This window comes from Gobius niger, assembly GCF_951799975.1.
Source record: "Gobius niger genome assembly, chromosome: 1".
Classification (NCBI taxonomy): domain Eukaryota; kingdom Metazoa; phylum Chordata; class Actinopteri; order Gobiiformes; family Gobiidae; genus Gobius; species Gobius niger.
In genome coordinates this window covers 69,910,155-69,925,270 of record NC_136852.1, presented here as the reverse complement: position 1 = coordinate 69,925,270, position 15,116 = coordinate 69,910,155, and the positions used below count along the sequence as shown (strand labels likewise).

At 41.0% G+C, this 15,116-nt stretch overlaps 1 protein-coding gene across 1 annotated transcript; it reads right to left on the bottom strand.

Moving 5' to 3' along the window:
• Positions 1–12,476: 12,476 nt before the first annotated feature.
• On the bottom strand, positions 12,477–14,794 carry LOC306960610 (putative defense protein Hdd11; the record flags this gene model as incomplete). Its single annotated transcript, XM_079553064.1, has 5 exons — positions 14,589–14,794; positions 14,260–14,372; positions 14,031–14,140; positions 12,878–12,942; positions 12,477–12,586 (listed from the first exon to the last, which is right to left on the bottom strand). Exons 1-5 carry the CDS (start codon positions 14,782–14,784, stop codon positions 12,477–12,479), a joined length of 594 nt encoding a protein of 197 aa, XP_079409190.1. The 5' UTR covers positions 14,785–14,794.
• Between the last annotated feature and the right edge of the window lie 322 nt (positions 14,795–15,116).

Here is a 15,116-nt window from a genome sequence, read left to right as displayed (position 1 = left end):
TAAAATGTATATTGTTCCAATCATAGACCGTATTCACTGGCAGCAAGCTGAAGTCTGCTTTAATTAGAAATACGGCATTAAAGTTAGTTCATCACGGACTGCATTCCATAGTGTTTGCAATATTCTTCCAAAATGTCAGCGGTGAAAGTGGAGAAAATACTGTGTGTCCGCATGTGTACGGCTCATGTATTTTGCACAGGGACATCTGTGTTGTGTGTTTGTGAATGCTCAAAGCGTTAATGCTACACAAGTTGGCTCTCAGACTCTGGCACACACTCAACAAAAGATCACTCAAGTCTGGAACATAAAGCTGCTTCCTCCGGGCTGGAGTTCTCAAAAACTATGGAACATCATTTTCAGCGTCATAAAGGCTAAAAGGCCATAGGCAATCGCCCGGTTAGTAACAAGCTGCAATGCCAATTACATGCCTTTCATTTGCTAATGATAGCATAGTCGTATACCAGTTACTGCCCCAACCAACTGGTGCAGGCATTTGCAAAGGCATGCTGGGTAATCAGGAGATGCGGGACGTTTCCTGGTGGACTGTGGTACTTTTTTGCCGGCAGAAAAAAAATCAATGTGCACATCAGACTATTTTTTTGTCAGAGAAACTGACAGATTTTTCTACTTACAGCATCTGCTGCACAATCTCTCTCTGAGGACGACACGCCAGATCATTTGGTCACCTCCTTGGGAGTCCAATAGGGTTGCGAGGCCATACATTTTTAACTTCTGGGCAAGTGCTTTTCCGCTTTCCATGGAGCTGCCGTCCTCTCACTGTCTTTAAGCATCAACAAGACTCCTGACGATGAAGCTGTATGGACACACAGAGATTTGAAATTAAAAGAAACAACCACGCCCTTGGATGTTATATAACAGGGGTAGGCAACGTCAGGCCCGCGGGCCAAATCTGGCCCTCCAGCACAGAACCTCTGGTCCTCAAGATGATTTTGAGAAACATTATTATGCAAATAAGAGATCGAATTCCTTTTACAGTACTCTAAAAATGCAAGATATAGTGTCAGTATTCAAAAAATGCCCTGGCAGAAGATCCCACTTGGTCCTACAGTAAAACAGTGATTCTCACTGGTGAGAAAAAAAAAATGGGTCGCAGAACCTTCTTCAGTGGGTCGCGAGTCTATAGGAAACTTTTTTCAATATATTCCATCTGAAACTGCATGGAATTTCAGATTTAAAAGCATATCTACTGCTTGTTCAATAAAAACCTGTGTGGGAAAACACAATATTTGACAAATTAAGGTTTTATTTGGTTTATTTGTCCCTGTCATCCAAGGGTGACGTTGGGTCCCGACTTGGGAACCACTGATGTAAAACTTTGGCATTTGCAGAAAAATCAATCAATCAAACTTTATTTATAAAGCGCTTTTCATACCGAAAGGTATCACAAAGTGCTTTAAGTTTCAAGTTTCAAGTTTAATGGTTTTGTATAGCCCAATATCACAACAGAAGTCGCCTCACAGGGCTGCACCAAACATTAAGCCAATAAAACAGAGCAATAACATATTACAACATTTAAAACAATACGCCTGGGACAACCTCCCATATATATATTTTATATATTAGGATTAAATAAATAGATTAGTCAGTTAAAGGCTAAGCTAAAAAGGTGGGTCTTGAGCTGCTCTTAAAAACATGAACGTTCTCTGCAGCCCTGAGCTCCTCAGGTGGTTCCAGAGGCGAGGGCCGTAATATTGGAAAGACGCCTCACCATGAGTCTTTTTGTTGACTTTAGGAATAACTAGGAGGCCCCTACCGGAGGAGCAAAGGGGCCGTGAAGGTTCGTAAGGTAAAAGCAGTTCTGAAAGATAAGAAGGACCAAGACCCTTAAGACCATTAAAATCCATTAAAAGAACTTTAAAATCGATCCTGAAACACACGGGGAGCCAATGCACGATTCTAAAACCGGTGTAATGTGGTCCCGCCTCCTGGTCTTCGTCAGGACACGAGCTGCTGAATTCTGTAAAAGTTGTAGACCTGAGATACTCTTTTTGAGGAAGACCAGAAAGCAGGGCATTACAGTAGTCGATACGACTGGTAATAAAAGCATGCATTAGCGTCTCCGTGTTGGCCCGAGGAAAAAAAAAAAGTTCTTTACTTTAGGCTACAATGTTGAGGTTCGGCCCTTGGTGTTTTGGCAATGATGAAAATCGGCCCCACTCAACGCAAACTTGCCTACCCCTGTTATATAATCTTGTTTGAAAGAGCCAAAAATCTATACTTGAGTTATGCTTTGGGAGGGTGTAAACAATGTGGCTAAATGCACAGAAAAGGTAATGTGGACCTAACATTCTCAAACATAACAAGAGAATGAAGCTCTGGCCCATATGATCCTCACATGCCTTCTTTGCCACTTTCTTTTTTTGACCTACACACATCACCCACACTCTACTGAGAACTGGACCATCCATACTCCCCAGATCACCCTTTTGTTTCCTGCTCATGACACACACACAGATGCGGGGTTAAAGGGCCGGGGGAGCCCACACGTCTGCTCCGGCTCCTTGACTTTTTATGGAGTGGATATGGGGCTGAAGAATGCGGCGCTCGTGTGGAGATGTCAGTAAGCCCCAGTAAGGTTAGCCGGTGCTCTGTGCATTCATGTGGAGTTCTGTTTGATGTATTTCGCCAACATAAAGATGAGTTTCACATTTCACCACGTTGTTCCCTCATCAAAGACATACCTGGAGTTTGTGTGAGTAATATTGGACACTTTCCTGGCAGTCACTCAAAGCATCATGGCATTTTCTGTTTTTTTTCTCCATTATCCCAAAGCTCCTCCTACAGTCCTAGATAACAGAAGCAAGGCAAGGCATGTTTGCTCCTGTAATGTCCAAAGATCCAGAGTTGCATTCATTTTTTTCACCAAGATCCTGTATTGATGATTGGAGAGTGTGATCACTGTGCAAAGCCTTCTCCGGGCACATCCAAAAGATTCTCAGTGGGGTTAAGATCTGGACTCTGTGGTGGCCGATCCATGTGTGAAAATGATCCTGGCCTTGTCATCTTGGAATTTGCCTGTGCAATCAGGGAAGAAGAAATCCTTTGATGCCTCAACCTACCCATAGGCCCCTGGGCTAACCATGACATATAGGCCCCCCTGACCCTTCACTTCATCACCATCCACTACAACAATTAATACAAACAAAACACAGCGGGACTGGCTGTATATTGTCATTGTCACATTTTTTTTTGCAAATTTGAGCTACTCCTGTATATTGTTTTTTTTGCAGATAGGTTTTCCTTCTGCATGCAGTGGAGCTGGGGACAACCTGGGTTACAAATTAGCCTGAAAGTCATCTTAATGAGAAGTAAGTATAGAGTAAACTAAACAGTAAACACAATAAAAACATGTAAAGCTGGGGTAATATACAGTACACTGCCTGACCAAATAAAGTTGCCACCTGTATTAATCTTACTGTTATCATCTGAGGTTGATGCACTTGGTCAGGTCTAGGCTCAGCAACACTATGAGATCAGCTGACTACCTGAACATCCTGAATGACCAGGTTATTCCATCAGTGCAGGGCCACCTTAACCACTGGGTTACTTAAGTGCTGATGGGCCCTTTGACATTAGCTCGGCCCTCTAGAGTGGGGGTGGTAAACTTGAGCCTCAAATGTAAAGTGATCAACAGAAATATCAACAAATTGGATTTTGTTGATATAAATTATTGAATTCTGTTGGGCCCTTGACTACTGTAGGTCCCTGGGCTCCAGCCCAGGCAAGCCCAGTGGTTAAGGTGGCCCTGCACTGATGGAATAACCTGGTCATTCAGGATGTTCAGGTAGTCAGGTGATCACATAGTTCTTACTCTCATACTTCAGTCCAGGGCGTAAAGACCTGGAACAGTATTCCCCTGTCAGTGAGAGAATGCACAAGTCTGCTGACATTTAAGAAAACTGTGGCTAAGAGAGAGGCCATTATGTGAGCATATGAACATGCAGGCAAAGCTAATGTATCGGTGCAATAGGGATCGGTGCAATAGGGATCGGTGCAATAGGGATCAGTGCAATAGAGAGTTAAATTAAAAGAGTCTCTGAAGAGGCTCTGTAATGGGAGGATGTGCAATACATATGAATTTGGTTCTTTCCCACTGTCAATGTTCCACTGTCTGTGTTCAGTTGTCTCTGTGCATGTCTTTATCCTGTGCTGTATGTAAATGTCTGTGCTGCTTTTGTGTACATAGTCTGTGTATATAGTGTATAGTTTATGTTTCTGTGTCTTTGTGACATCAACCTGCCAGGGGATCTGCAGATGGAAATTAGCCTAGGGCTATAATCTGGCATATTTACATTTTTTTTTTTAAATGTTCATTAATGTGTATTGTTCCCCCCTATCCTCTTAAAATAAATAAAAAAAATAAAAAAATGTGTTGCTGAACCTAGACCTGACCAAGTGCATCAACCTCAGATGATAACAGTAAGATAAATGTGGTCAGGCAGTGTACTGTATATTACCCCAGCTTTAAAACATGTTTTTATTGTGTTTACTGTTTATTTTACTCTATACTTGCTTCTCATTGAGATGACTTTCAGGCTAATTCGTTGACCAGGATGTTCCCAGCTCCTCCGCAATATAGAAGGAAAACTTATCTGCAGAAATAACAATATACAGTAACTCAAAGGCCCTGTATCTTATTTCGCAATTTCTCAACCCCCCCAAAAATGGAGCTACCTAGTTTATGTAGATAAACTAGGTAGCTCTTATGAGAGCGGTGGTCTTCTTTGAGTCTACAAATGTCTGCAAGCACAACACACACAGTATCTAGGGGGTGGACTGGATTAAACTACTAAACGCTACAACAAATCAAATTCTTTCACATTATCATCTAAGCTTCTTCTCAGAAATGCTACTCAACATGATGTGGTGTTTATTATCCCGCATGTGTGACGCGTTCTGAAGGCTAATGCCAGGCTAACGCGGGGGCTCAAGCCGGGCTCTCAGGCAGATGTGTGCAGAGGTTTATGTCATAATGCTCTGTAATTACTGCCAATATGTAGCGTGATTACTGCAAATGACTGGATTGAAGCAGCAGAGATGGGCGGCTGTTTGATGCTCTTTCTAATGGTCCTCACAACATGGGTACACAAGCGAATAGATGTGAGCTATTATGGAAAAAAAAAAAACGTTGCGGTAGTTTTTACAAAGCACGCCAGCTGAGTTAGCCTTTCTTTTCGAATGCAGCAAATTGCTTCAATCTCTAAAGGGGAGGTTTTTATCCAGAAATCGCCTATTTAGAGCTTACTACCATGTTATAATGTTGGACCCTCGTTTTGGAGTAATCTGCGGCAGAGCATCCAAATCCAAACCAGCAGGAGTTCAAGCTACCAGGACATTGTTTCCGATCTGCCTGCGGAACAACTTTTCTATAATATACAATTTTGTCCAGTCCATGTTTGTTGGATTGATTCTTTCACAAGTCTTTTTCTCTCCCGTCCATTTCCATCATTTTACACAATCTGTACATTTCAAAATGGACCTGTTTGTTGATTTTCTGACGTAAAAGAGCTGCATTGGAGCACAGGTCTATGAGCAGAACACATAAAGGGCCCGGTGGGTTGATTTAACCTCTTAATACCCGCCTGAACCGAGAGGATCTTTTTCCTCACGTCATCAGATTTTTTTCCCATCATTTTTTTGTTGGGTATACAACTCATTTTTGTAACTTTTTTGTCATTTTTTTGTCACATTTTTGTTACTTTTTTGTAATTTTTTCATCAATTTTTTCGTCATTTTTTAAATAAATGTTTTGTCATTTTTTTTGTCACATTTTTGTCATTTTTTCATCCATTTTTTGTCAATTTCTTGTGACATTTATGTGACATTTTTGCCACTTTTTCCATAAATTTTTCGTCACTTTTTGGTTAATGTTTTCACACTTTTTTGTCACATTTCCATCATTGTTTTCGTCTCAGTTTTGTTGCTATTTTCACAGCTTTTTTTCCAGAAGCTTTTGGATTGGGGTAACGCCAAACTGGAGAAAATGTGCTCGGTTCAGGTGTGAGTTAAGGGGTTAAACGCCTTATCTGAAGAGAGACACGAGAAATGATCAAAGTAATAAGTTTGTTAATTAACATTGTGCATATCAATTATGTATTCCGTAGGTGTGTGAGAGTATGAGAAAGTTTTATTGTGGATGGATAAATATAGTATATTAAGTGAATTTTGCATATACATTGTGTGGGACAGGATTCGCAGCACTCATTATAAACTCATCAGTTGCATTTGTTGTTTTGTAACTACAGTTTGCGGCTGCACTGCCCCAGGCAAATATATAAATAAGTAAACTTTATACAGTCATAGACAACGTTCCTTAAGCAGTCATGGACTGGATTGTGTTCAGTGTTGAAGCTTTGCCTCTTACCTCAAGAGGCTTTGTCAACAACTAATGATCTCCCTTGATATTTTTTTAGGAAAGAGGAAAGAGGGCGTTTTTGTGAATGTTGAGAATGAGATGGGACTTTTCATCCAAACTATTGTGGCAATGAGCAAAGCCAGTCATTGCAAGGACATGTTGATTTATGATATATGGCCTATCATTTTTATAATTGAATTTGCATTATTGAATTTGTATTATTAAAAAAAACACATGCACCGTTTACATGTCAGATATATAGTAGAATCAGGGTCCAGTTAGTGGACTAAGGAGATTCAGAAAGAGGTGTGAGAGGAGCTGGCTTAAATCAGATCGAGGTGGACACGAGGCACCCCAGGGACTGAGAGGCAGCTTCAGTCAGAATGATTTAACCCTGCAGAGGCACTGAACACCACCTTCAACACCAAAACAGACTCAACTGTGGTTGCAGGGAACACAGCAGTAAAGAACACAGTAGTGGAAGGAAAGTTGCACATTTTTGGAATAGATGCAGGAAAATTGCAATGGCACACTGATTTCCCAGAGTGAGGGACAAGGATCCACATTCACCATGTAACACTCTACAACATTTATAGCCAAGATAATTTGCAAAGTTTGTCCCTCAAAGGGCAGCTGTGAATAGATCGCAAGGTCCTAGAGGGACTGGAGAGTTGTTAGTACTAATAATGCTCAAACCCTAGGCGACTGACCAAGTCGCGAGTGACTTCTTCAAATAAAGATGGGTGGAATCGAGAACAGCTAACCCCTTCCCTGCCAGTATGAATACAGCGTGCTGATACAAGATCATTAGTTGCTGACAGAGGTTTCTTGAGGTGAGATCTGCAATATCATCCCAGTACAGATCTGCTCTAGAACCTTTGGGGAAACTTCTCTAACATCTGTTCTTGGGTCTCATACTTTTTTATATATGTGGGGCATTTTGATGACTTTCAATAGTCACTTACTCTACTATGGAAAAGACCTCTGTGACCATTCAGATCTTTTGTAAGTTGATAATTTGTCAAACGATATGCAGCAGACAGGAAATTTTCTTCAAACAGCGAGGGGAAATCTGGCTTTGCACAAATATCTGTGGACATGCGCACTTGGTCTGGGAGACTAGTCCCCTTTGTGTTGACCAAGCCACCAGTCTAATTGCTTTCTGTGTTGTCATAGCTGGAATCTGTTATAGTAACTGGAGCAGAAGCTTTCCCCACCTTTTCCGTCAACCTCACACTGATTATACTGTAATTCTTTTAGCGATGCTATCGATAAGGGCAAACATTAGAAAATAAAGGGAATTTCATCATGTAAAAGTGATTCCAAGGCCAGACTAACTGCTTCTGCAGTCCTGAGCAGGATGGAATCTCGGGTGGCCAACCAAATTCCATGAATGGCAGTGGGTGAATCACTGCTATAGATCAGTGTTTCCATTGAACAAGCAGTGAGGGTGCGTGCGGTCCCTGTATGGAGATGAGTGATTGTGTGGTGTCCCGGTGGAAAAATGCTAATTGTTATTGAGTGACCGGTGACCGCCTGTGCTGGAGCATGAGCCAGACATCAATATTTCTGTACAGTGTCACACTGAACATGGGTTACATTAGTTCAATCACTATACAGGATCTCTTAGTGGAACATTGGACGACTGAACTACTTTATTGCTCACCTGAAATGAGAGGACTTTTACTCACATATAAGTACTACTCAGTTATCTGCACCCACAGCCTATTCAGTGATGCCATGAGGGACAAAAACAGCAGTTTCAATCTGTGCCAGGTTTAACTGACTGAAGGACAGCACCACCCACTGGACAGATGGCAGGAAACTGAATTCTCCCGCCCTGTGATTAGTGTTAGCTTTTGTGTTTGCATCAAGGTAAATGTTGGTCTCAATTCGTAAAGTGCTCAGAGTGCTTTTACATCAAGGAACCAGTCACTCATTCACACTTTCACATATACACTGATGCACACAGACACTGGAGGCAGGGTGGGTGAAGTGTCTTTCCCCAGAAAACAAGACCGTGTTCACCTGCAAATGTCAGACGACCTTCCATCTGAGTCACTGTGTTCCAAATTATTATGCAAATGATATTTTTCTAAGATTTTCTAAATCACCTCAAATGACAGTCAGCACAATTTTCAAAAATGTTAGAGGATAATTTGAATGTGATTGAAAAAAACTCCCAGTGATAACAGTATTTTAAAAAAATATATAAAAAAATATAACAAACTCAAAATCTACTGTTCCAAATTATTAGACAACTCATAGTTTCAATACATTTTAAAGGTTGTAATTGTCACAGCCTTGTTGTGACATGGTGGCCATTCACCAATCATCCACTACTCCATCCATCCGACCATCCAGGGTTACATCAGTGAACAAGACTGTTTGAAAATGAGTCTTCATGTATTTCTGAGCCCGTTGCAGCCGTTTCTGTTCATCAGCTTCAATGAACAGTTTAGGGGAGGCCGGATAGAAGGTTTATGCACAACTGCAGCCTCTGGAGGGTCCTACACCTTGATGTTCGGGAGACTCTAGAGGCACCAGCAGCTTCAAATACCTGTATGCTGCTTTGTAGCATCTGTTCTCTTAATCTGATGTAATTGTCTGGCTGAAAATGTCCTTATTGTGCCTTTATCTGTACAAACCCATGTGTGCTCTGAAGTAGTCACAAATCTCTTAACAGTACGATAATTATGCTTAATCTTTCATGAAAAATCGAAGGTTTTCATGCCTAGTCAAATGCCATCATCTATTTAACACTTTCCATCAGCAGAGAGATGATGGTCTGCTTAATAATGTGGAACGTCCTTTTTCATAATAATTTGGAATGCGGTAAGTACTACCCATGACCCCATCTCCACTGATGCAGAAGTGCAGCCCCTCCGATTTTTCATGTCCTCTTCACCAATATTATCACATCCATAATTCTCTTCCTGCAGGTTCTAACTCAAAGTTCAGTCCATACTCTAATAGGCAGGACAGTGACATCTGAAAGGAGTGAAGAGTGAGGAGACACACTGGAGAAACACTGTCAGATCGAGCCAGAAATCACAACAACAGGCACATGTACTGCAGCCTAAGCCCCTCGGCTATCTCGCCACTCACAGCATATCCATTTAACCTTATCCAATCAAAAATGACTTTGACATGTGTGACTGACTCAAAAATCCTGGTTTATTTTTGATGAAGCAACATCACTGTAAAGATTCTTCAAACTGCGCACCAACATCTCTCAAAGAGGTCAATGGTCCCCCGTGAAACTATGTCAGTGTGCCACAGTCTCTTCCAAATGCTTGATGAGTTTATGGCAATGACATAACGCAGTAATCTCTACCTTCTGAGAACTGTGAAATAATGTATGCCCCCTTCACTTCATAGACAACCCAGTGAGTGTTTATTATATCCTAATCCTGCTTATGTCTGCACAATGGTGGATCTGGGTTATGTATGGGGGGAAAGCAGGATGACTTTGACCATAATGCACAGACCCCATAGCGTTTGCTCTTGGATTTCCATGAAATTAAAAGCAATTACGGTGATGCGGCAGATTATCGATAGTGATGGGGGATTAGCGGTGATTTGGAGAAAGCCTCAGAAGACAGTGGTTTAGACCAATATGGAGATCGAATCATATAAGCAATTTGTTACCACCCGCATAACATTGACATATTCTTCAATCCGGGCTGTTGAAATATATTTGGATTTCATCACGAGCAGCTACATCATAGTTATTGGTGGTCAAAGTACTTAATACATATCATTAGTTGAGTAAAAGTATGGTTTACTCCAATAAAAGTAAAAGTTACACACTCAATTTATGACTTAAAACCCACCTTTTTACAAAAGCTTATTTTAACAGCTAATGCTTTGTTTTTTTAGTCCTGTCTTTTAATATATGTTGTGTTGTATTTTATAATGTTTTGTTTTTAACTATGCTGTCCACTGTAGCACATTGAGATTTGGTGTCAAATGTAAAGTGCATTATAAATAAAATTTATTATTATTATTATTATTATGAGTATTTGCAGAATAAAATACTTAAGTAGAATGTACAAATCTGTTTAGGTAAGTGTAAAGAGTAACTTTGCAGATTTAAAAACATAAATTGTGCCCAAATTCACCTTCTGTGTGGTGACCACGACGGGGATAAACGTTCTTCCTTGTCCTGAGTTAGTGGTATTTGACCGTATGTCAGCACATCGCCACCTACTGTTCAATAGGTGGTTGTTGCCACAACCAGCGTTTTTGTCAATATTTTTTGGGCATTTTTTGTCACTTTTTTTTCTTTTTTGTTGTTGTTTTTTTGTCACTTTTTGGTCAATTTTTTGTTGTGTTTTGGTCACTTTTTTGTCACTTTTTTGTTGCATTTTTATCAACGCCTCATTTGAAAAATAAGACCTACAAACTCATCTAAATGGAGCTTTTTCCTCGCGTTGTTGCCACATTTAAAAAAAAAAAAATCTATTGCTTTTGCAGGGGTTTTCGTCACATTTTTGTTGCGTTTTTGTCACTTTTTTGTTGCATTTTTGTCACTTTTTGTTGCGTTTTTGTAAATTTTTTGTTGGGTTTATGTCACTTTTTTTTTTCTTTTTTGTGTGTGTTTTTGTCACTTTTTGGGTTGATTTTTTGTTATGTTTTTGTCACTTTTGTCACTTTTTTGTTGCATTCATGTCAATTTTTGTCATTTTTTTGTCACCTACTGTTCAATAGTGTGCATTATTAAGGATTTTAAGTGGGGGAAAATATGCAACTATTTTCTACTCTTTACTTTAGAGCCTTTAGATGTAATGGAGTAGAAAATGTCATATTTCTCTATCCAAATGTAGTGCTATAAGATAAACCCTTTTGAGAGCTACAAATTTCTTCTTCTGAGACACTAAAGAGGCGCCAAGAGCCCCCACAGCTGCAGCACAGAGGAGGCGTCACAAGAGGAGCTATGGGAAACAAAAAAGGGACAAACGAGAGATGGTGAAAGACTGTTGTGGAGCTGCAGGGGGAAGAGGAAGGAGGAGGCGGAGCTGACCAGTGCAGGACACCACGCTCTGAAACAGGGACAAACCCAGGAGTTGTTAGTTTAGTTTAGTTTATTTGAGCAACAGATGCATACAGGTATAGTATACATATGACATACAGATTTTTTTCACAACATAAGAGGTATTAGTGCTCCTCAAAGGGAGTAGGAAGAAGTTAGTTATAACTTATAAGGCCCTTAAATGTTGCATTATTTCAGAGGATCAGAGGAGACAGAGGGCAGAGCCAGGTTTCTTCCGAGTGCTACAGTTTCCCCAAACTCCAAGGTCATGCAGGTCAGGTTGACACAGGACTGACACCTGAACAGTATATACGCTTGTACAATGACAATAAAGTACTTACTTTACTTTACTTTACCTTACTAGTGGAGTAAAAGTAGAACGTTTTCAACAAAGATACTAAAAAAAGACAGGGACTAGACTAACATTTCATGTTGGATACATTGGTGCAACCAAGTATTTTTATTTAGGCGCACCACATTAGAAATGTTTCCTACAAACAAGATCCACTGCCTTACTCCAGTGTTTCCCAACCAGGGGTACGGGGACCCCTGGGGGTACTCCAGGACCTAGTAGGGGGTACTTGGAACTATTTCAGATTTCAAAAAGTGGGAAACTGAACATTATTTTCATTGGAAAAGCTATATTTTGCAGTAAAATGTGCTGCTTTGGGAGAATACCCTTGAGGTAGGGGGTACACGGACGACCACTGAAAAGCCCAAGGGGTACGCAAGACAATAAAGGTTGGGAACTACTGCCTTACTCATTATTTAACATCGATTGAAACATGTTATATGATAGTAAATAATATTATGTTTACTTGCATGAGTCTCATATGTCCGACCTCAAAAACTCTTCTTAAGTACAATTAGAACAGGATAACTCAAAGTTTTGTGAATGATGCAAAATACATACAGCAACTTCTTGATGGATAAAAAACAGTAACATACAAGCATAGATTACAATAGATTGATTATTCAGGGCATTCTCCTTTAAAAGACATAGATATTATCCACTGGACATTTTATTACGATGAGGTAAAATGATAATATAACGGCCATGTCACATTAGAGCATTATTTTACAGAGTAACCAACAGAAGGCAGCAGAGAGCAGAGTTCCTCGTGGGGCCACACCTCGGCTCTTCTCTGAGGCCAGACCCAGACCAGGGGCTTTACCTGGGGACCAAACAGCAGCAAGTCACAATCAAGAAGCTCAGGAGAAACACAATATAATATAACATAACAGGCAAGGTCGGGCATGTAGTTGCTCTTGCATTGTAGCAACATATAACCTGGAATACTCCTCAGTGTAGTGAAACTGGACTGTATTGTATTCTCACTTGTTGTCAGCCCTGATCTTGTTGGTTACACAACCCCCCGCGGTGGTAGCGTTCGACCTTTGACCCCCAGCGGAGAGGAGAGGGTTTGATTTGTGATTACTTTTGTCACGGTTGCCCTCGTACGTACCTCTGAAGAGCGCACTGGACTGCACGTTGAGCCAGTAGACGGTCCTCTGCTGAGCCACGGTGGCCCTAGACACCAGAGGAGACATGTCAGGGGCAGTTTGCTGAGAAATTATGCTTTTAGAGGAATCGGGATGTGATTTCTGAGTAACATTCAGAAACAGTACAGGCTGGAAGACGTGATGAGGTTATTTGACATTTCCATAGGACCTGATGATATATAAATAGGGCTGGGTACCGTTATTTTTGTTTCGATACTGGTACTTTAACGATACTTGGTTTTCCATACTGATACTTGACACCTGATACTTATGAACCATAAAACAGATCAATAATGTTAATTTATTCCTTTTCCTTTCATTTCATTTGTTTTGCATTTGTATCATTTGTTTGATGTGAAACAACCAATAAACCTCTTTAAACTACAAAAGGGCAGAACATTTTTCCACATTTTTGATTGTGGGAGTTTTCCGCAGTCAATCATTGGTTTTCATGCTATTTATTATTATATCTTTTTCCGGATTTTCAGCAGCTTTTTGCAAGTTATGCATCAAAAGCATCCGCTTGTTGAGGAGATTATTGCTATTCATGCAGTTTCGACAATTTGTGCAATTTGAGCAGTTTAAGCAATTTCTGCAATTCTGCAGTTCTTAATTTTTCCCCCCCGTTTTGTTTTTTCCATTTTCCCCAATTTTTGATGACCAACAGCATCAAAACGTTTATTATTTTATTACTTAAAGGGGCTACATGCAAGTTGGCCATTTTATACTCACTACTGCCACCTCAGGTCATACGTGTAACTGCAGCTTCTATATTAAGCTCGTGCATGACGGCACTTCGGACCCGAAGTAACAACTTTCTGAGTGACAGGATGTGCACTCAGGATGCAGTGCAGGATTTTAGAGGCAGTTGTGGTGAACAGGTCTGAGCTCATTCTACACATTAGGACATGGCTGGAACATGTAGGGCTAGCAAAATACTTAATTTGAACATTTTTAAACTCCATATAGTCTTTCTAATCTACTTTTAGTTTTCCAATGCAAGTAGTACCTAATCGGTACTCAGCCCCATATATAAAATCTACAATCTCTGAAGTTTAGGCTTTTATGTCCGGAAATGCTCACAGAGATAAAAAAAACAACATAAGTTTGCATTACATGAAGTAGACGGGGGTGACGGTGTCCGGGGGGATCCAGCTGTAGACCGAGGAGTTTCCCTTGAGGTTAGTGTTGGCGTGGGTCACTGCGCCCTGTGGATTCCCTGAACACTGTGGACAAAGTCATAAGATTGAGCTATAATGGATTAGCATGTAGATCGTACTCTTTTCGATGTCCATGTCCATGTCTTTAACAGATATTGACTAAGCCGAGAGTGCGACTTACTGACCTCCAGGAAGCGCGTGTCAGGGGGAGGCAGCTGCCAGGTGCCCAAGGCTGTGGTTTCTCCGGGGGTACGGGCCTCCAGGAGCACCCCCCTGTAATCTGGTCCAACTATGGTCACTGACAAAGAATGCACACACGGCATTGATTATAGGGGCCAGGGTCGGGCGATGGCAGCAGACATTATGTGATAAAAAGTGTTATCTTTGCTCTGAAAGTACCCAAGAACTAGATTGATAAAGAATTTCAGAATCAGATTTAGACTAATCCAGGTCAGTATAAATATAAACAAAGCCAAAACAATAGAAAAACAGTACTCAGATGTCCCCTGCTTACCTGTTATCGGGCTCCCTGGCTGGAACGTCCTGATGTCGGTGAGCAGGGTGTAGGGCGGAGGGGAGGTCTGCGGCTGCACCCCCATGTGGCGCGGCATCATGTCTTCACAGGCACCCGTGGGAGCGCCGCTGGGATAGGCCCGCGTCCATCCCAGGTTAGCGAGAATTAAAAACAGCAAGAGCCAAATCGCATCCATCGCACCAGGACAATGTCTGAGACTAACTGGACAGGACTCGAGTCAGTTCACAGGAAGGGGGGAAAAAAAGGCTGTCTCTAGATGTCAATTCGCACGGATGATTTTAGACGTGAAGATGTAATTGAACGGTGTGACGTCCACGAGTGCTGCTGATTCATTCTGATGCATCATGTGTTTCGAAAGTCAGTCTGTAAAACAACGGCGCTAATTACACCATTCTCTCCGCTTTGTTTCATGTGGCTCACGATGAGATTTGAGTTCAGATAAAAGTCACATTTTTTAGCATTTATTAGTTATTTTCTTTTCTGTGTAATGCAGCATCTCACTCATAA